The following is a 21,792-nucleotide window of genomic DNA, read 5'->3' on the forward strand; positions in this document are numbered from 1 at the left end:
GGTGTGAATTTATCCCAGGCAGTAAAAGGTTAATGGGTATATTTAGAGCTTCTCTCGGGCTCAATCGTACATAACGGCCGAGCAGCCCATGAGGCAACAGGAAGAAACTTTCCCTTTGCTTTAAAGCAAACAGTTAAACACAGAGAATATGTTTTAATGGCTCAATAATAGCCCTATTAACTGACAGATATCACTGATGTAAGTGTCTTGAAATATAACAGTCCTAGGATCAATAAACTACAAAAAAAGGATTGTTTTTGTTGTTTTTTTTACTCTAAATCCAATAACCGATAAATGGACAACATTCAAATTCTATATTGTTTTGTTTGAATGAATTAAAGCTAAAAGACTAAAAAGTTTCATAAATTGTAAATGCTACAAACAGTTTTAGGCATTAGGGTCAGTTTATCTCAAGTGGTCCAGTGGAGGTTGTTTGACCATTTTTTATTTTCCTAATTTCCGCTGTGGTTAAACAGTGCTTAAAATGCAACAGTATTCTTGTAGGGCGTGGGTTTAGAAAGAGGGGGGCGTGTCCAAATCAGCAAGTTTAGTTTTAGAACAGCTAACATACAGCACCATTAACTCAACTCTTGACATTCTCTTAAAAGACGATTAACAGTGAAGGCTGGAAGAAGAGGCAGAGGTTGCTGAGGCTAAATGCTAAACAAAACCTTATAGAAATAGGTGGGTCAAGAAGAAAAAGCAAAAAAGAGAGAGGCTGAAAACAGCATACTATTTCTCTAGTCGGATCCAGGTGGGCTGTCTGGGTGTGATCACTCTAAAACATAATTCCAGCCTGGAGAACGAGGAATGATGCATGTGGAGAAAGAGGTATGGAAGACAACGCGTCTCTTCCCCCTTACCTCCAGCTCACACCCCCCAAACAGGCCCCTAATTGAAAGACGAGAGTAGCCCAGACCTTGACAGGCGGGAGGTCAGTCTAATTGCTGCTGGCCATATTTAACATTAAGATAATCAGCCCATTAATTACCCTTTGGATCATTAAATCAGTCGCTTGCAAAATGAAATTTCGAGCTCTATTACTCACTTGAGAGACCACGAGGGAGGGTTTTCATTTATCAGCCACCAATCCTGGATGCAGAGCGCACACACCAATGCCTGAGCTGTTCACCAAGACACAAGCTTGCTGAGTATCAGCATTTAGCGACAAGACAGCGCTTCAAATGTATGAACCCTTCGAAAATGTCTCAAGACTGAGACATTCTAATAAGGAAAACCATGAACTTCACACACGTCAAATGCAAATCATATCAACAGAACTTTATTTTCCAACAAGTATAGAGATTAGATCATATTCTGTTTTTAGATTTGACACACTACAGTCAAATGTGCTTTATCCAATCAGATTGAATCCATTTGGATGTTACAAGCTAAATCAATTCAAACGTCCAGTAAAGGATGGGAAGGCAGCAAATTACACGCAACAGAGCACTGACAAAATCACATGCACACACAATCACAGGGTGGCCAAGTAGTCTTTAAAATGTAAGTCGAATTCTACAAGATTCTCAGTGATTTTGTGGCTTTTTATGGCTTTTATCGGGTTTCCCAACCAGGCTTCATGAACCCCTAGAATTTCATGAGGCTTCAAAATAAATAATTTTAATGATATAATACATATATAAAAAATATATATAAAATAAAAAATAATAACAGTACTTTTCATAAATTACACTTTATATTAGGTGTCTTTAACTACTATGTACTTTAACAAAATAAGTAAATTGTACTTAATTTTTGTCCATGTATTGCAAAACACATACGGGTATAAGGTTAGGGACAGGTTTAGTGGTATGTGTAGGTTTCAGGGTGGGTTAAAAGGGAAGGGAAGAGTCAACAGTGTAATTATAGCCGTAAATACAGAAATTATAACAGATATAATTACACGCAGGTAATTATAATAATATAAGTACAATGTAAAAACATGTACACAATAAGTGCATTGTATCAAATCATTCATTTAAATGTTAGTACATAGTAGTTAAAGACACTTAAAGGTCCACTGAAGTGCCTAGAAACGTGCAGCATTACTCAATGTGTTGACGTTATATCCACTGAAACAGGAAAACAGGGCGGGACATATCGAACAGCCCCTCCCCTTTTTGAAATGGCCAATAGCGTTTAGTTTATATCACAGCTTGGCTGTTGAGCTCGGCAAAACCGTATTTGGTATGACAGCCACAGACTAATAGACTCCCCTTTTAGATTTAACATGCAACTGTTACTAAAGCAAAACAGTGAACATAATTATGCTGAGCAAGTGTAGTTTGTGTAGATGTGTAGTTTTGAATATTTATGTTGGTGCATGCATGGCACCGATGTGATCACTTCCACTTGTCAGTTTCTAATGCCGAGTCTGTCTAATCTTTTCTCCTCCTAATTTCCTTCATATAACTTTAAAATACACCATTCTGTGTAGAATTCAAATGGGTTCGATACCTTTTGTGGTCTGCGCCGATCCGCGCATTTGATCCTCTCTGTGCTATCGTGTCTCTGGACCGGAGCTGACTGTGCGCGCTGCGGTGGTTCGCATGACACTAATGTGAAACTAGACTTCATTCTCCCCAATGGAAAGCATATTTACACTGTCTGAAATCATTCCCTATCCCCTATATAGTGCATTAGGTGCCATTCACCATATGGAAAATAGTAATAGTGTGAACAAGTGACCGATTTCAGCCAGAGCTTCAGCCACTATTTATAGTGCAGTGGGCGGAATGCTTCAGATTCGAGAGAGCATTTGATTGGAATAAGGAGTGATGTGATCAAAATCATTGATCCATATTGGTGGAAGCGAGAGACTGTAAGTTTTGAATGCTTGTAAATTTCATGGGGAGTTTAACAAAGTGGGACCAGGGCTGTCAAAAGAATAATGTTTTAATCGCGATTAATTGCACGCTTATTGTGAAATTAAGCATACAGCAATCAGAGCTTGTGTTTTAAAGCGAAACACACTGGAATGAATAATTCACTGAAAACGCAACGAAAGTCTCTACTCTCTCTGCCATCTCTTTACATTAAAGGTTCTCTAAGCGATCCTGGGTGACGTCACTTCTTGTTGACGTTCGAACTATTGTCAAACAAAACGGAGGCTAGCTAGACCCTCCCTCCTCCTCATCCGCACACTAACCCCCCAAACCACACCCCCAAACCCTTCTTGTCGGTCATTGGCTGGAACAGTTTGTTATGTTTCGGGGAGCGGGTCGCCGCAGTTTGTTTTTGTTGCTGTTTGTGGAGCCTGGGCTGTCTACAGAGATCGCGTTTCTTTACAGTGTGTTCAGGGGACAGGCAGCCAGCGGATAGTGAGGAGATGTTTGCTGTATGTGACAAAAAATGTTTTGGCCTAAAAAACGCGTGACATCGCTTAGAGCACCTTTAACACTGTTTTTGGACCAATTGCTTAAAAGAATTCACTTACTGGATCATTAAACTAAAAACTTTCCCGGAGTTTAACGAAATTAAATGACCGCAAACAGAAGCAAAATCGGGTTAAAGGGTTAGAATAGAAATTTCCACATATGCTTGTGCCACTGTAGATGGTCAGTGTGATAAACTCCCGACTTCTAAGATAATCTGAATGCGTGATGAGGCAATATCACATGCTTCAGTCATTTATTTGCGCTATTATTTTAAGGCGTCAAAGATTTTGAATTATTCGCATGTGTCAATGCATTAACGTTGATAGTCCTAATATGTATATGTGTTTTGAAGTAAATTTTTTTAAAGATGATTTTAAGATGGAGTTAAAATAATTTAGCGGGCTATTTCAAGTAACAAAAAGGTAACAAAAAGATGGTGGGATAAAGGGGATTGAAAAATGACAACTGAGCCAAGGACCCCCATTGTCAACTACTATATTCGTAATATTCTTGATGTACAGTAAAATGCATGTTTTTACTTCAGATGAATCTTGTCTGCTTAGCCTACAAATATATTTCACATCAACTTTCAGTGTCACTAAGTAAAAGCCAGGTCCAGTCAAAAACATGAGGGAATCACACTGGATTACACTCCGTCTATTTCAGCAGGAGTATTGAGGGTGAGTAGAGAGATGACTGTGTCCAGTGACTGAGGTTAATTGAGATAATATTGACCCTCTCTGTAATCTCCTCTTCCCACTCAGGGGGCCACATGCCTTCAACATACATAAATAAACAGCTACATGAGGAACTATAATCGCATTAGCACATCGACAACGGACGGCAGAAAATGGCGGATCCATATCGAAAGATTTTCAGAGAGGAGGGGAGTAATTAAAAGGTGCTTCAGGTGACTAATGAGGCCGGCGTGGAATGGGAAGTCGATATTTTGGCGGCCAGCAGTCAGCACTAATTTGTTATGATGGCTGGTGGGACTAAAGCCTCTCTGCCGATAATTACGCTGCTAAAGATGGAAGAGCAAGGAAAAGGAAAAATCTGATTTTAGGTTTTTCCACAGAACTCCACACACATATGCTATAAGGCAGATTGTCACTGTCATGTGACCTACGGCGTCAGATGCATAGCTTCACCACCATTGGTTATTAATGGGATAACCATGAGATATTAAAGTTTCCATCGAATGCGCACAGCAGAATCTCGGTGAAAGTAGAAGGTTATCCGTGTACTTTTTGAGTACCGTTTTTTGAATACTATGTATTCGTACATACTACTCCGTTGCTGTAAAAAATGTTCTATACTATGTAGTTGGGAAATATAAAGTAGGAAAATATAATCAGTACCTTGTTTACATTAAGTGGAAATAATGATAGATGTTACACCCACAAAGTGAAATGATTGGTTATGTGAAAAGCTCAAACAGATAGAAAGAGGAAATAATGTAAATGTGTACCTGCTGGCATCAGGAGCAGGCTTTAGGCGTCCTTGAGCATTGGCCTCCCACACACTATTAGCCAGCTCATTTCCAATGGCAGACATGACCTTGATGAGCTCCAGGGGCCACTCGTCCAGGTCCAAAGAGCGAACACGGGACAGGTGAGTACCCAGGTTCCGATGGATGCCTGAACATTCGATACAGATCAAAGCCCCTAGGTTCAGACTGGCCCAATCAGGATCTGAAAAAGCCAAAAAAGAGAGACAGAAAAAATGAAACAGTCCATAAGTTTATATATATATACGGCATAACCGTGTATATATGGCATATATAACCCTAATTTGTCCATATAGAAGGATCATTCTGTTTGTTGCATCATTTAGCCAGACCAATATGTAATGATCAGTACATGATACGAAATGTAAAAACAGATCTCAGATTATAACAAATTTATTCAGGTCAAAACTCACTCTGAGCTTCACAATCCACACAGCGTGTGTTTCCTCTCATGTTCCTGACAGACTGCAGCGCGATGGCTTCTGATTGGCTGCTCAGACGAGACTACGGGCACATAAGTTAAAGTTTGTTTCAAAGGTAATGACTCTCATGCAGCATATTATAAGGCATCATTAGACAATTCTGACTACACAGCAACATCGCAAACACCCAGCATTTTATGCTGAAATGAGATTCCAAAGTGGGGAAACAAGCGGAGCTAAATAAAAATAATAGAGGCACTGTAGAAGGTCCAAGGAAATGCAATTTGCCCTGGCCTGAGGCATAAACACACAGTGGGTTGCGAGTTAAAATTGTAGCTATGAAACTGGCATGTAATACTGCAGGAGGGTAATATTAGAATGAAAGTAATTACAATTTCTAAACATGGGCATGAATGTGTAACATATATATATATATATATATATATATATATATATATGTTACACATTCATGCCCATGTTTAGAAATTGTAATTACTTTCATTCTAATATTACCCTCCTATATATATATATACACTCACCGGCCACTTTATTAGGTACCCCATGCTAGTAACGGGTTGGACCCCCTTTTGCCTTCAGAACTGCCTCAATTCTTCGTGGCATAGATTCAACAAGGTGCTGGAAGCATTCCTCAGGGAGTTTGGTCCATACTGACATGATGGCATCACACAGTTGCCGCAGATTTGTCGGCTGCACATCCATGATGCGAATCTCCCGTTCCACCACATCCCAAAGATGCTCTATTGGGTTGAGATCTGGTGACTGTGGAGGCCATTTTAGTACAGTGAACTCATTGTCATGTTCAAGAAACCAATTTGAAATGATTAGAGCTTTGTGACATGGTGGAAGTAGCCATCAGAGGATGGGTACATGGTGGCCATAAAGGGATGGACATGGTCAGAAACAATGCTCAGGTAGGCCGTGGCATTTAAACGATGCCCAATTGGCACTAAGGGGCCTAAAGTGTGCCAGGAAAACATCCCCCACACCATTACACCACCACCACCAGCCTGCACAGTGGTAACAAGGCATGATGGTTCCATGTTCTCATTCTGTTTACGCCAAATTCTGACTCTAACATCTGAATGTCTCAACAGAAATCGAGACTCATCAGACCAGGCAACATTTTTCCAGTCTTCAACTGTTCAATTTTGGTGAGCTCTTGCAAATTGTAGCCTCTTTTTCCTATTTGTAGTGGAGATGAGTGGTACCCGGTGGAGTCTTCTGCTGTTGTAGCCCATCCGCCTCAAGGTTGTGCGTGTTGTGGCTTCACAAATGCTTTGCTGCATACCTCGGTTGTAACGAGTGGTTATTTCAGTCACTGTTGCCCTTCTATCAGCTCGAACCAGTCTGGCCATTCTCCTCTGACCTCTGGCATCAACAAGGCATTTCCGCCCACAGAACTGCCGCTCACTGGATGTTTTTTCTTTTTCGGACCATTCTCTGTAAACGCTAGAGATGGTTGTGCGTGAAAATCCCAGTAGATTAGCAGTTTCTGAAATACTCAGACCAGCCCTTCTGGCACCAACAATCATGCCACGTTCAAAGTCACTCAAATCAACTTTCTTCCCCATACTGATGCTCGGTTTGAACTGCAGAAGATTGTCTTGACCATGTCTACATGCCTAAATGCACTGAGTTGCCGCCATGTGATTGGCTGCTTAGAAATTAAGTGTTAACGAGCAGTTGGACAGGTGTACCTAATAAAGTGGCCGGTGAGTGTATATATATATATATATATATATATATATACACATACACACACACTATATACACATATACATATACACACATACATATATACACAATATATATATATATATAGCCATGTAACAAGAAGGTGGGTCATTTTAATTATCTTATGCACTTAACAGGTGTTTTTCATTAAGAAGCAGTGAGGCTTTTTTAATATAATTTTTTTAATACTTTTTACAAATCTAATTATCTAATGAGGCTTACTTTATGCCCCCAATTAATTGAAATTAAATTTTTATTCAGAAATTGAAAACACTCCCCTCATAGAAGGGGTGTATTCAAGTTACTGTATGCGTAAACTGCATTGTTTATGTAATTTTGAATAAATTAATAGATGAGCGTCAAGAAACTGACCCATAAACAACACACCTGCTCTTTATATCAATTCCCTTGCAAGTGGAACATCATTTTTGTGAGAGCATGAAAAAGTTTGAAAACCCCTGGTCTAAATCACAGCAATACATGGCATAATATGTGAAACACACTGTTTTAGTGCTTTGAATCTGTTTTCTACCTTCTGTTTGCTGCTCTCGCAGGACTGCAAGCTCGCCAGGATCTGGCTCTCAATGGCCTGAACCCATGCGTCCCGCTCCTCATAGGATGTTGCCTCAAAATTCCAAGTCTGTCCCGTCAGAGAAACAATGATGAACTCAAAGTTGTCCTCTTGTTCTAGACCAGATGGGAGAAAACAGTCAGGATGATTACTAATCAACAGCTACAAAAGCAGAGAATCAGAATGTTTATTAAGTGATGCATGTCATTTAAAAAAATATATATTTTAGTCATTTCTGTTTGTTTTAAAGACACTTATGAACATTTTATAAATGTGATGGTTTCTGAGTGCAGCTTAAGACATTATATGAATGCTAAACTCAAACACTTTGGTTGTACTGTTCTGGGATAAAAGTCACCAGGAAGGATTCTCGCCCCTGTGGAGCACCTGTTAGCTGCAGGACACACTCCACAACCCCTGACCTGGAGGGCTTGCCCCGCGACCCTGGTCAGGATATGCCACTAATTACAGACCAGACCAGACCAGCATCACGATCTTTCCAACCGTGCTGCTGGTCCTGTCCACAACACTCCCTAGGCAAAGTGACATATGGATCTGCTATCCAGGGCCCCGGTTAGGTTAATGGGCCAATCACAAGACAATTAGGAAAATGTGTGTGTGTGAGAGTGAGTGAGTGAGTGAGAGAGATAGAGTGAGAGCCCCCTTTTCAGGAGTTTATATCAAGAGTTTGAGTACAGAGAAATGGAGGGAGGTTATTTAGCGGCACTGAGGGTCAACATTTGGAAAGTGTTAGGAACAAAAGGCCATTGACTGGGTGATCAGATGGGACAGCAATGGAAGGGGCAAGCAGATGGCTTGAACAGAGAACCTGCATTGATGAGATGTGTTGGTGTGTCACAATCAAAGGGATCCCCCCCCCGAAACACGATCTGAGCCAGTAAGAGATCACACACTTTACACATTCTGTTTATAATTTACTCTGGAGTGGGCAATTACATAATGAAGAAGTAATCAGTAAGTAATACCCCTCCACACACACACATAGGGGCATCCCTAAGGCCAAAATGCCATATGAAGTGGAAAGACCCATGCACTCCATAGCATCTGCAGGCCAATGAGAACAGGAAACAACCTGGAAACTCTGTATTCTAGAATACAATCTAATCCCTCACGGATGGCTGGTATCCCTGACAGGCAAACTCATTTCTTTGCTTTTTACACAAAAATGCCTAGAACAACTGATTGGCTAACGTTGGGATTCAGTTGGAGTCAGGATACGTTTCGTTTTAACGAGGAAGAACTAAACATTGTATCTTTGAAAGAAAAAAAGCTTACATAGCCTCTTCCTGTCTGAAGATGAAAGTATCCATCAATGACAATGGACTGTGTGCATGTATCTCAAATTTAGGTGACGATATGCACAAAAATGAAAACAACAAAAGACAGGAAATAACAATAAAGGCATGTTATATTAGTGTCCACATTAATAGATAATATTCTGTTTATGTTGAGGTGGGCTGCAGGTATCTGCTGCTTTAAATGCTCTATCAGGGATATTCAATTAAATTCCAAGAGGTCCGGTCTCTATATTTCCTTCCCAGCAGAGGTCCGGACAATACTTTTTTGGATAAATTTCCATCTGGGCAGCAGTAGTAATTTGTAAAAAACAACAACAAAAACCTAAACAGTCAAAATGGTCATCAAAGATGAGTATGTTGGGCCTCAGAGTCAAAGCAGTGATTTCTAAGAAGCTACTGTGTCAGGGTTCAGGGTTTTCCTCTTTTCAAGTCTGGACAATTTTTTTATTTTCTTAAAATAAGTATCTACTATAAACAAGGTACACAATCAAAATGCCCTCATCATGAACACAAAACAAATTTAACTAGTTATTTCAAGGTTTTAGTTGTCTATAAATAATTTTCCCAATTATAACATCATTTATTATGAAATGCTCATTACATAATGCTCAATATAGATTAAAAAAAAAGTCTTTCCAAAAAACTTGTTTAAATGGTCGGAGTCATATATGACAGATACAAATAGTTGTATTTGCGGCATTTTAATTTTCTGCAGTGTTTTATGAATCTAGATTGTTGTTCACTGTTTCTCTACTGTTGTTGTTGTTAAAATAACCGCGATCTCTGAAGCTCTTATAGCACTGTAGTGTCTTCAGCGGGAGAGAGAAGCAACGCACACAAAACAAAAAAGGCTTAAATGAAGCACCGTTTGCTCTAGATAGAAGTATCAGAGTATATAGTGCCGAAAGATCATTACCATAAACGACCCTGAGTGCTTGTGGCGTGAACCGCTCCGTTGTTTTGACGTGTTGCTCACTTTAAAATACAGAAACGGTAAAATGGTGCTACAGTTGTCATTTTGTCTCGAGGTCCGATTGGAACCAAGCCTTGGTCCAGAACCGGACCGCAGTCCGCTATTTGAGGACCCCTGCTCTAGTTCCTTAAAGCTGGGTGGATTCTGATTGGCTATCAATGTTAGTTTGAATGCAAACTTAGTTTGAAAGAGGTCAGGTCGTGTATCACAACAGCTAAAGTGAACATGTTGAATGTGTTTGTAAGGGCTTATGGTCAGTGGCATCAAAGGTTACAACTCTCACGCCATTCCAATCCTGTAGGACCTTCTTTTGTGGAACAAAAAAAAAAATGTAAAAAAAAAATTGACTGTTTTAATTGTTTTTGCACATATAATAGAAGTTTTACATCAGACTTTGTTTAGACAACTTTTTTTTTTTTTTGTGAGAACATTTTTGTAACTTTTCAGTTGTACAGGTTTGGAATGAGATAAAGGGGCAGTTTTTGCCAGAATAAGCTGTAATGTGGACCAGACTTTATTTATGCTGATAGTCTGGCTCTGTGAATCAGTTATTTTGCCGAATGCAAGTTTAAAACACCTATCAATTGTATTCACAGCTTATTTGTTCTTCTTTCCATAAATAAGCATTCAAACCAATATGTCTATGAGGGTTCTCTTCCAGCTACACTATGTTCTGAAACAGCTTTTCGAATCATCTCCCTGTGAGGCCATTTCACAAGTTTAATCAGCGGGAAATCTGTGCAGTCGCACCATTTCCTCTCCTTCAGTCAATCACAGGCCTAATTGAACTCCTATCATACAAGTCATATTAAAGGTCCCGCAGGGCCATGAGCCACCCTCACTGCTGTAAAAGAGCCTTGTGTTTAAATCCCCAAATTCCTCCCTTACAGAAAGACATGCTTGGTAGACGGAATGCTTAAACCTCTCCACTCTCCAAACTCAGAAAAGGGAAGGAAAGAGATCTTTCCTGTTCTGGATCAAAAGAACGAGCCTACATTAGATGATTTGCTCATTTGCAGCAAAAGTCAAACTTAAAACATCAACAAAAAGTGGCTGGGGAGTCTGGGCCTATTATTTATTCATTTTAAGTGTTTTTTTTTTATTAAAATTTGCAAGGTTTGGGGGTTGGTGGGATCACTGGAGCATCCCAGCCTAGATTGGACCCACCCTTCAAAGGCACCGGGCCCTCCGGGGTCAGCAGCAATGTTCTCACCCTTATTAAATTGCAGTGCTGTTGGGGAGAGGGCGGTATTTGACAATTATGAAAAGCAACAATGCAGAAAGATGATATTCAGAGGCAAATATGAAGATTGGCTCCGCCTCCTCCCCTTAGCACACAATTAATAAGAAAACAATTGTGTAATACAAAAACTGCGATGACAGGGCATCAGGCAGCCACCCCTCCCCTCTATTTCGCCCTTAAACTTTAAAATGGGGCAGCTATCATTCATCTGGTGCCTGGTGCTGATCTCCATAATCCACAAGCTACTAATATGACGATAATTACTTTCTGTGCAATTTAGACCGAAAGTATCCAATCATTTCTGCGCTTTTCTATTCTTGTGGTTTGATGTTCAGGCATATTGCACAGGCAAGGAAATTTGTGAACTCTGACACAGGCAACCTTTACCAACAAACGGCACACAATCAACTCGGAGAGAAAAAGATGCAGCATGCACAGAAATGAGGCAGGATAGGGTGGGGGTGTTACCTCCACACGGCAGTGCTTGGGGGTACAGTGGAAGAGTTGAATGCTTGGAAACACAAATTAACCGAGCGAAATGTCAAAGCACACAGTATTGCTTTGTGACACAGGTCATTAATTCCCATATTATCCCCTCTCCTTTCAAGCATCCAGCATTAATAACCTGGCAAATATTACAGGAGTTATTCACATCCAGGGAAAAATGTGAACAAATAAATAAAGCAGAGGAGGGGTGGAGTCGTGGGAAAGGGGGTGTGCAAAGAGGAGGAGCCAAAACATATGTGCCCTCCCACAATGTGTTCAATATCACCAAATTACATCATCCAATTTACCATCACTAAATAATTAAAACTCAAACACGACACTTTAACACATACAAACACGATCACGGAAGCAAAGCATACCTTTACAATCGTTACATGCTCTAAGAACCGTAAGTGCCGTGCAGGGAGTGTTTCAGGGGTTAACAGTACATCGGGGAGGACTGAAGGATAAAGCATAATCACAGGGTATGTGTGAAGGGTTTGTCTAAAAAACAGGGGCACACTGAGTTCCCCCTCGCTCTGTTTTCTGGAGCTAGTTACCTTCAACGTTGGAGGCAAAGCTGTAAATGTTGCGAAGACTACTGACGCGATTTAGTTTCCATGCCCTACGTACTTTGGCTGCATCCGACGGCAGGCACAGGAATAAGCGGAGAGAAAGAAAAAAAAGACGAAAAAGCAAATGATAGGAGTGGAGAAAGTAGAACAGCCAAAAAGATATTTGGGAAATAAACAGGAAGTGTCAAAGCAATGAAATACAATTCACAGAGAACATCAGGATTGAAAACAAAGGATGAACTGCAGTCAGCAGGCAAAAGTGCAAATATTCCTTTAAATGAGAATGATATAGACATTTTTAGTTAGCTAATGAAGTCATTGGGTATGAAGCAGGTTTGAAAACACATTGCATTAGTTAAAAAAATGCAAAATAATGCACCGCTTGAGTGGAAAACTGCAAGACAAAACAGGTTGTGTTATCATGCAATGAAAAATAAAGATAAATCTATGCATTTCATAACAGTGGAATAAAGGGTGTTTCGTCAAGTATGGCACTTTTGGTCCCGTGTTTAATTTCTCCACTCAATGTCCAAAAGAATACAAATACATTCTTTTTAAATTCTTCTTAATGTCCCACCACTGAGCAATTCCACCACACCAAATTATGTATTGTGTTTCTGGTCACAGAAACAATGGTTGTGTAAAAAAAAAAAAAAAAAAAAAAAAAAAATGGTCAAAAGTATAGCCTGTTTGGAAATATTTCTAAAAATATTTGATTCACATGTGATATTTACTTTTTTGTTCATATTTCATCTCAAGTTTTAAGTATTTTTACTGACAAAGTCATCTTCTTGGTAAAGTTGACTTCATTTTAATAAACAAGTTCAGTGTGGTGGAAATTAAGCCATGACTGTGTGACAATGTTTGAATTTTTTTTTATTTCAATCTTTGTTTAAATGTAATTATTTGATTATGATTTTTCATTTTAAGATTGAAAATTTGGATCTATGACAAGGGCAAGACAAAAATCTTGTAAAAGCATTTAAGAAGTAAAAGCATTTAAAAAAAGATGAAGGCATGATAAAAAAAAATAAAAAAAGTTTATTGTGACTTTCATATAACAATGAAAAAGCTGAAATCTGATATTTTTCATAAATAAAATTCAACCCATGGGACATAAGTGTGTCCATAGAAGAAACACCCTTAAAGAAAACAAATTACACTAAAATCACTGCACTATGCAAAATGCATTTAAATCATTTAATTCTGTTCACTGTCTGTATTAACACAGGTCTAGTCTCGACTCTTTAAATAACTGTTCATTTCCCAGCTGTGCTGACAACTGACCTGAAGTCACTTTGGCTCAGTGCAGGCTCACTCTTTTCCCCTTAGGCCAAAGGGGACATTTTTACACAACAGTAATCCTGAAAAAAAAAAAAAAAACACTACCCCATCCAGTCCCTTCCATGTGCACAGCATCAGAAGCAAAAACTACAATAACGTGTCCCCAGTATCAAGCTATTTTCCACACAATAGACTCTGTAGAATCTGTATAGGATAGATGGACTCCATCTTATTGTCTACGTGCCACGCTTGGTCCCCCACGCAAACCATTCTTCGCCTTCTAATAACATAAATTCCATGAATGTCTGCTCTTAACATGTCTCTATCTCATTTGCCGGTCTTAAATACACTTCAAAATGGCTTTTGTTGATCACAGACAGCAACTTTCAGTTTGAGATGGTGAATGGTCCTTTTTTCCATACCATTAGGAAGCCATAAGAACATCTTCACTTTGTTCCTGAGAGTAACAGCGCAGAGCCGTTCACCTGCAGAATGCTTTAATTAAACGTTACGGCCACGTGCCAGACCGACTCCAGCTGAGGACACCTGTGAGCCCCCGCCATCCTCTGGAATGTCTTTCTCTTTCTGGCCGTTTCTTAAACCGTCTCGCCTTCCTGAGGTATCGTTCTCTTTGTGCGACCATCAAGGCATTCATGAGCCTCCCGCTGTCCCTGTGCAGCGCAGAACCCACGCCGTCTGCCTGATCCGGTTTCAAAGGCTCTCGCATTCTCCTGCTCGCATCAAACGTAGTAATTACTTAACAAGGGCCACTTAGGGCCCTACAGCTCAGCGGTAATTGATAAACTGTGATCGTCCGTGCAGTAAGTTTGCCATTTGAGTGGTGAGCTTTCAGCGGACCACTGTGGGGGGGATGCGAGGAGTGTAAAAATGCACGGCATGCTGGGATGGATTGATCTTCGTGTGGGTGTGTAGGGGGATGAAAGAGGAATGTGTGTGAGAAGACTTTGTTTCGGAGAAAGAAGAAGAACAGGTGAGCTAAAATTAAAGAAACACCCTATGACATCATCTGATAATCTACCAGCCCTTTTGAGATTGTGTGTTCAGAAACACATTTCTAAAACAACGAGCATTTAAGATGAAGGAACTTAGACACCTTTAGGATGTCTTTATAACATAGAAAAGAATCCACTGTATACAGTCACGTTATAGTAATTTTTACAAACTCTTTTCAATTACATTTCTCTATACAAATACAAGTCATTATTCACATTTATTTTCTCCAATACAGTAAGCTGGTGACTGCTGCGACCAGAAGACTTCAGCAGTGTGTTGAACTTGAGAACTGGATCAATCCATTTTCATGAACAAATTATTCAGACTGGGTTTGAAAATCCAGGTCAATTTATTCATTAAAAAGACTCGAACTAATTTTGCTTTGCTCTGCAAGGAGAGTTAGAGCAGATGTCAAGATTTTGAGCGAGTTAAGACATGGAATATAGTTTTTGAATCATATAGACAAAATGTATGATTATTTTGTGGTGATTTTGCATTTTTTAAACTCCAAGCCTCATTAATTGTAATTGTATGGAAGATAATGATCAGAACATTATTGCAAATATCTTCTTTTGTTTTTGTTTCATAGAAGAAAGGCAGTCATGCAGTTTGGAATGAGAAAGGATGAGAAAATAATGAAATAATTTTTGTTTTTTGTTTTTACTGCATTATATGCAAAACTAATATATCGTATTAAACTATTACTTTAAGCATAAAGTGCAACAAAAATGACTGTGATCTAAACAGAAACATTTTTGCAATACAGTAATAGATATTTTCAATAAATTATTATAACGATAATTCAGAAGGAAAATGTGTTTAACATGCAAATAATGTCACAATGCAAACTAAAATAAGGTTCATCTTTCAGTAATATATGATTGATTTTGGAGTGAAAAATGAACCAAACATGTGTTTAGCTGGTTTTGTGTCACATGAGATGTTAGCCAAACACACTGTTCAAGTAGCACTTTGCCATCAGAGTGCATGTAAGTGTAGTCGTGTTTCCATTATAGATGTGCGCAAATTTTTTGCAATATTTTCTAAATGTCGATAAAAAACTATTGCGAAATGAAAGCGTTTCCATTAACCAATGTTATGTGACTGAAACGTAATTTTTTTCCTCTCGCGATAAGTCATTCCATAAAGAATGCCAACGGATGTTGGTAGGTTTACATATATCCCAGCCACTGCATCAGCCATTATTTTTAATCGAAGGAGACGTAGGCATGTTATCCAAGCATTAATGGCAAGGAAAGCACGGGGAGCGGCCACGTATGAGGTGTTTCTCCCTCATATCTAGCCTGGCTCCACCCTCCTACTAGCCTGGCTAACGTCAGACGACGTCTCATTGACATTGAGACGTGGTCTGGGAACCAGATGTTCATTTTCTCGTATTTGAGGCGTGGTTTACGAATGCCCAGAGCCGTTTATTGGGTGCTACGAATGTCTATCAAATGCGCCTGTACGTAGCTCATAGCCAATCGTTTCAATTATACCAGATGACGTATGTAGAGCGAAAGAAATTAGACGAGGAAGAAGACGATGGGTCAGAGATATATTTGCGTTCTAAACTACTTAGAACAATATCCAAGGCTGCATCGAAAGGCAACTTCGCGTCTGCTGCCATGTTTGATCCATAGGTATAAACAAACTGATTCGGTGTGTCACATAGACGTCGTCATCGTCTTACTGCTCCTTCCCCGTTCTGTGATTGGTCCCCTCGCTGACGTGAAAATTTGGTCCATGGTATCCAGACTGCCTAGCAGCGTGAATAAAAATTGCGCAAAGGCAGTATGGGGAAACCCAGGCTACCCTCCTAGGTACTTCCGCTCAATTGTCATTTTCCTTCAGTACGTCGTCTGGGTTTGCGGTATATATTCGTGGGTTTTCTCCGGCCAGTGTTTACCGGTCCAAGCAGCGAACAGAGGGAGTGGCTGAGAACGATGACGTTGAGGTCGTGCGCTTGAGTTGTAGTTCAGTAATGGAGGCGGAGAAAGATGCGAGCGAAGCCATACGGTCCGTTGTGGCAACACTGCCGGATATCCAGAAGGTAAAGCCGGAGCAAGAACAATCTTTGCTGAGTTTTGTTGGTGGCCATGATGTTGTGGCCCTTCACCCCACAGGGTTAGGGTCACGACCAAACGTTATCAATTGGTTATGGCAGATCCAGAGTGGCTCTAGGCAGATCCAATAGTTTTAAACTTCAACAGAGTACCTGCCTTCAAGGAAGTTAAGGCTTGTCAATGGGGAGTGGCCAGACTCTCTGTATAAATGAAATGTACCAGAGTCTGGTATAGGACCAGGCTACCTCATATCTGCTTCGAGGTCTTGATTGTGGCATTTCTTTGTGGTTTAGAATCCAGTATTCCCATAAGTCTTTTGTCTTTTATGGATTTTAATAAAGCACTGTCTCGTTCTCCGTCCAAACATACCGCGCCATCTACGTCCGGTGACCTGTAACTCCGCAAAAACGGTTTCCATTGCAGTTTTGCGAAATATTCCTTTTTCGAATTGCCTGAAAAACCACTGCATGCGAGCGTAAAAACTTTTTGCGAAATTGACGTTGTTTCCATTGGCTGTATTTTCAATTCAAATTTCAATTTGTGCAATTTGAAGGGTGATGGAAAAGCGGCTTGTGTGTGAGTGTTCTATAAGACACACTGAATGCAGTACCTGACCGTGACAGTGTGTGTTATATAAAACACTATGGACGCAGTACCTGGCTGGTGGAGCTCATGAATAACAGAGGAGCTGACAGCCTTATCCCTCAGCAGGCCCGCGGTGTGACAGCACTCCCCGGCCCCACGCACAAGTGCTTAATGGCTAAATTGGGAGACTGTTACTAATCGCTTATTGAATAATGAAAGTGACACAGCTGATAAAAGATTTCAATACTGTAGATTATTTATAATATTTCACTTAAGTGCCTGCCTGACGAATGGGGGCTGGGGAAGAGGCCCGGGCGGCGTCTGACAACGTTCAACCTTTTCAAAAAACGTGAATCAGGGCAAGACAAAGTGGCTCTCCAGGGTTAGGAAAAAGGAAAGGGGGAGGGAGAATGGGTAAAGAGTGAAAGAAAGATAGTGATGGCAAGAAATAAAGAGGGGGTAAGTGAGGTACATTAATGCAACCCCATTTCTCACAGAAGACCCCTACAGGTCAGAAACTACAAGAAAAATCTCTTTGTTGCAACACATACAAATCCAGAATCCTCTTCCAGAATGTTAAATTAGCAAATTTTAAATGTGGTCCACCACAGAAGAGGAAGACAGAAAATATTTTCATTGGACGGTGAAGTATCAATCATAATAATCACTCATCATCAATGGATTGATCAATAATATAAATGTTTTTTTTTTTGTTTTACAGAACTCCAGATGGGATAAATTGCAAAATAAAACATAAGGTTCAGAGATTTATCATCAAAGACTGAAAATAATCTTGGAACAATGGTCATGTATATGCTTACTACAATCTAAGGATTATCAGGGGCCTCATTTCCCATGATTCCACTCTACCATGACCACATGGTGGCACCATAGAGAGAATTAATAAGTGGAACAGATGGCCTCTCAAAACTCTCAAATGCTAAAGATCATGGTAGAGTCATGGTGCACCAGATCAGTGGTTCTCAACTGGTTTTACATTGGCCATCAAATGGCAACCCAATACAGTAAAAACAAGAGAAAAAAGAAAAAGATCAAAGCATTAATATTTTGAAATATTATTACAACTTAAAATATTTGTTATCTTTTTAAATATATTTTTAAACTTATTTATTCCTGGGAATTTTCAGCAGCCATTACTCTAGTCTTCAGTGTCACATGATCCTTCACAAATCATTCTAATATGCTGATTTTGGTGCTCAAGAAACGTTTATTATTATTAACAATGTTGAAAACAGTTGGACATTTGACTTATAATGCAATGCTTTTGTGAAGTTTTGTGAAACTGTGAATCTTTGATTAATAGAAAGTTGATTTTATTTGAAAATTTTTCTAACAGTGTAAATGACTTCATCCATTTTGCTGAATAGAATTCATTTGTTTCTTTTTTAAAAAATCAACAGACCCCAAACTTTTGAGTGGTAGAGTATGCAATTTAATAATTTATTTAATAATAAAAATATACATTATAATATACTCATTCAGCACAAAACACATTGTGGTCACACTGCAAATTATCATAGTAATTAGTTTTGGCCAGTTTTGTTTCCTTTTATTTACATAGTTTGAAACCTTTCATGAAACCTATTCATGTTAGCATGTCTAATTTTAATTGCTTCAACAATTTGCACTCAAATACTGTCTGATGCATATTTAATTTTGCCATTTTACCTATGCACAAATAGAAGACAAGTATCATTTTGTTATTTGGACCTAGCATTGTTTTTCTGTTCTGTGCACAATCTGAACAGACCTTTGGCCCATGTATGGGTCACAACCCCTAGTTGAGAACATCTGAATGCATAAATATACGTTTACATTTAATTCTGAAGCAAATACTGTAGCACATGACACATGGACACACACACACACACTCTTTCCTCACTGACAATATATTGGCCCCCTTTGGGAGAGGATCAATAAGGGTTGATTGGGAACATTTTAAACAAGCACTGATCCTCCGCTCTCAAGAGGCCGTGGCCACCCACACAAGCCCAGTCTAATTAATCACACACTCTCTGAGCTGACACACACTCATCCATCATTCCTACATGCTCACTGTCTCTCACACACACATATACAGATGACCTTATAACACATCAGAACTGAATTCTCACCCTGACAAGAGGTTATAAACTACTTACAGTAAACTGAGAACTCATTCGCATTAAGTGTAGACAAACATTCACAATAAGATTTTGAAAATGTAACAAGGCATATCATGAGATTCATAAATATATCGTGATCTAGCAATTTTATTAGATTTTTTAGGTTAATTTAAATATCTAAATCTTCTTTAAAAAGTTAACAAAAGTTTTGCATTAGATACTTTTGATGCAAATTTTGTTTGTTAATATTCGGTATATTTCAGTGTAGTAATTTATGAGATTTTCAGTAGATTTCCAGTTGGAAATTAACCACTGCTATGTTTGAAACGATGTTTGACACACCAAGGCTGTTTATTTGATCAAAAACAATACTATTGTGAAATATTATTACGATTTACAAAAACTGTTTTCTGTTTTAATACATTTTATAATGTAATTTATTCCTGTGATGGCAAAGCTGAATTTTCAGCAGCCAATAAAGTCTTTAGTGTCACACGATCCTTCAGAAAACATTCTAATATGCTGCTTAACAAACACTTATTACTACTGATGTTGAAAACAGTTGCTGATTAACATTTTTGTGGATTATTTGATAAACAAAGTTTCAACTGAACAGCATTGAATTAAAATAGATTTTTTTCTGTAACAATGTAAAAATCTTTACCGTCATTTATAATCAATGTAATGCATCCTTGCTGAATAAAAAGTATTAATTTCTTTAGAAAAAAACATACTAACCCCAAACTGCTGAATGGTAGTGTGTTACTGTAACTTTTGGTAAAATTTGTTAGATCATTTTGTAAATTGTAGATCTGCATGGACATTACATTCACATGTAAACCTATAGGCCTCTAGCAAAGTTTTGTACAAACAACAATGTAAGTGTAGTTAAATAAAATATTAATTAAATCACTTAATCACTAGCAAAATAAATACAAATATATATCCACTGTGTCACAATGGTGGCTGCAGTGATGATGAGTGGAGTCTGTGCGTGTGTGAGTGACAGACGGCGTTTAACCGGCTTGTCTGTGTGAGATTGTAATAATCACTCAGCATATTTCTCTTGCTCCACGCAGGCCTGTCAGCTGCCTGATCCATACTGACGCCAGGAAACATATTACACATCTGCTGCTCAGAAACATCTGTTCGACTGCAACTTCACTGCATGACAGTGTGTGCTCACTTGCGTTTGTGTGTGTGCGACAGCAGCAGTGTATGCAGCATATGTGCTTTTATACATGATGGTATATGGGAAGGCTTCTTTGATTCTAATGAAAAGTACTGAATCTATATATGGTACAAATTGTCCGCATGTGAATGTTATTATTTACTCAGTATTTGAATGAAAAAGTACATGAATTAACTTGAAATTCAGAATTTTTGGTTTGTCCCCGTTTTGCTTTTATGACAGTATTCAAATGGCATGATCTCAACATGTTTAGTAAAAATTAAAGATGTTATCCAGCGTGATTTAAGAAATGCTTCAAAGAGAAGGGCTGGATTTCTGACCGTTTGTTTATAGGAGTTCATGTGGTCAATTTTACAAATTAAAAAGTTACTTGTATTTATCTTAGTGATGTCAAAAGGACAGAGGACCAACAATTTTATATTAAAATAGCTTTGAGAGTTACTTCTTGATAGTTTTATAATAAAATAAAATAAATATAACGGTTACGGTTCTTGTCTGGATAGTTTTAGCAGCTTTAATAACCCTCTACAGTAAGAAAATGAAAAACATCAATAACTGCGTACGATTGCTTGCAAAGGTTTTATCAATTACTTTTCACATGTCTATACTTGTTTTCAAGCAATGCTTAAACAAAAAGGCTGCATGTCATGCATTTAATGTGTTTATTTGAATTATTAATTAATATTTATTTATAATGATTAACTTTAAAATACTTAAAAAAGCTAAATAGTCAAATAGTGTGTGTTAATTGCTTATTAAATTTCACAGGTACTGTTACTGACTACTGAAATTCTGGCATCCTGCCAATGCTAATTTGATTATTGACCTGACAATTTTCCATGTGTTTCCAGGTTTAAATAGCTTTTAAAATCCAAATATTTCAGCGTGGACTTTTTGCAATGTTTTCTCACAAAGCACACTCACCCTCATTTGACCCCCCCTGTAAAATATCAATGGCACTGCAGAAGCTCAGCCAAATATACAGGAGAATGTTTAAAGACCATTTAAGAACCAGTGCTTTACAGCTGAATGTGCAGACCAAAAGACCAGACTGTGTGGGACAGAGACAGGAAGTACCTTCTGCAGTTCCAGAGAAGCCGTCCACCTTGAAGTTACTGGTACTCTTCTTCCTCCTGTGTTTTTTGCGGTTGGCGTGTGGCGATGGGGGCGGATCTATCTTTGGACTGGTGGTACTGGATATGCTAGGGCTGGAGCACACAGAATCTCCCATACTGGTATCTGCACACACAGAGAGAGAGAGACTGACGTTCAGCCCTATTTTACCACACAC

At 38.9% G+C, this 21,792-nt stretch overlaps 1 protein-coding gene across 4 annotated transcripts in view; it reads right to left on the reverse strand.

Annotated features, from left to right (window-relative positions):
* agap1 (ArfGAP with GTPase domain, ankyrin repeat and PH domain 1) overlaps positions 1-21,792 on the reverse strand; it is a 201,606-nt gene that overhangs the window by 15,531 nt on the left and 164,283 nt on the right. For all 4 annotated transcript variants that reach the window (XM_056233560.1, XM_056233559.1, XM_056233558.1 and 1 more), the window contains 4 exons: positions 21,579-21,740; positions 7,600-7,754; positions 5,304-5,394; positions 4,852-5,074 (listed from right to left, as the gene is read on the reverse strand). In XM_056233560.1, the coding sequence (XP_056089535.1) occupies positions 4,852-5,074; positions 5,304-5,394; positions 7,600-7,754; positions 21,579-21,740 (631 nt within the window). The remainder of the gene's footprint in view (positions 1-4,851; positions 5,075-5,303; positions 5,395-7,599; positions 7,755-21,578; positions 21,741-21,792) is intronic.

The sequence above is a fragment of the Rhinichthys klamathensis genome, unplaced genomic scaffold (assembly GCF_029890125.1).
Source record: "Rhinichthys klamathensis goyatoka isolate OS25496 unplaced genomic scaffold, OSU_Roscu_1.1 h1tg000372l_1, whole genome shotgun sequence".
NCBI lineage: Eukaryota > Metazoa > Chordata > Actinopteri > Cypriniformes > Leuciscidae > Rhinichthys > Rhinichthys klamathensis.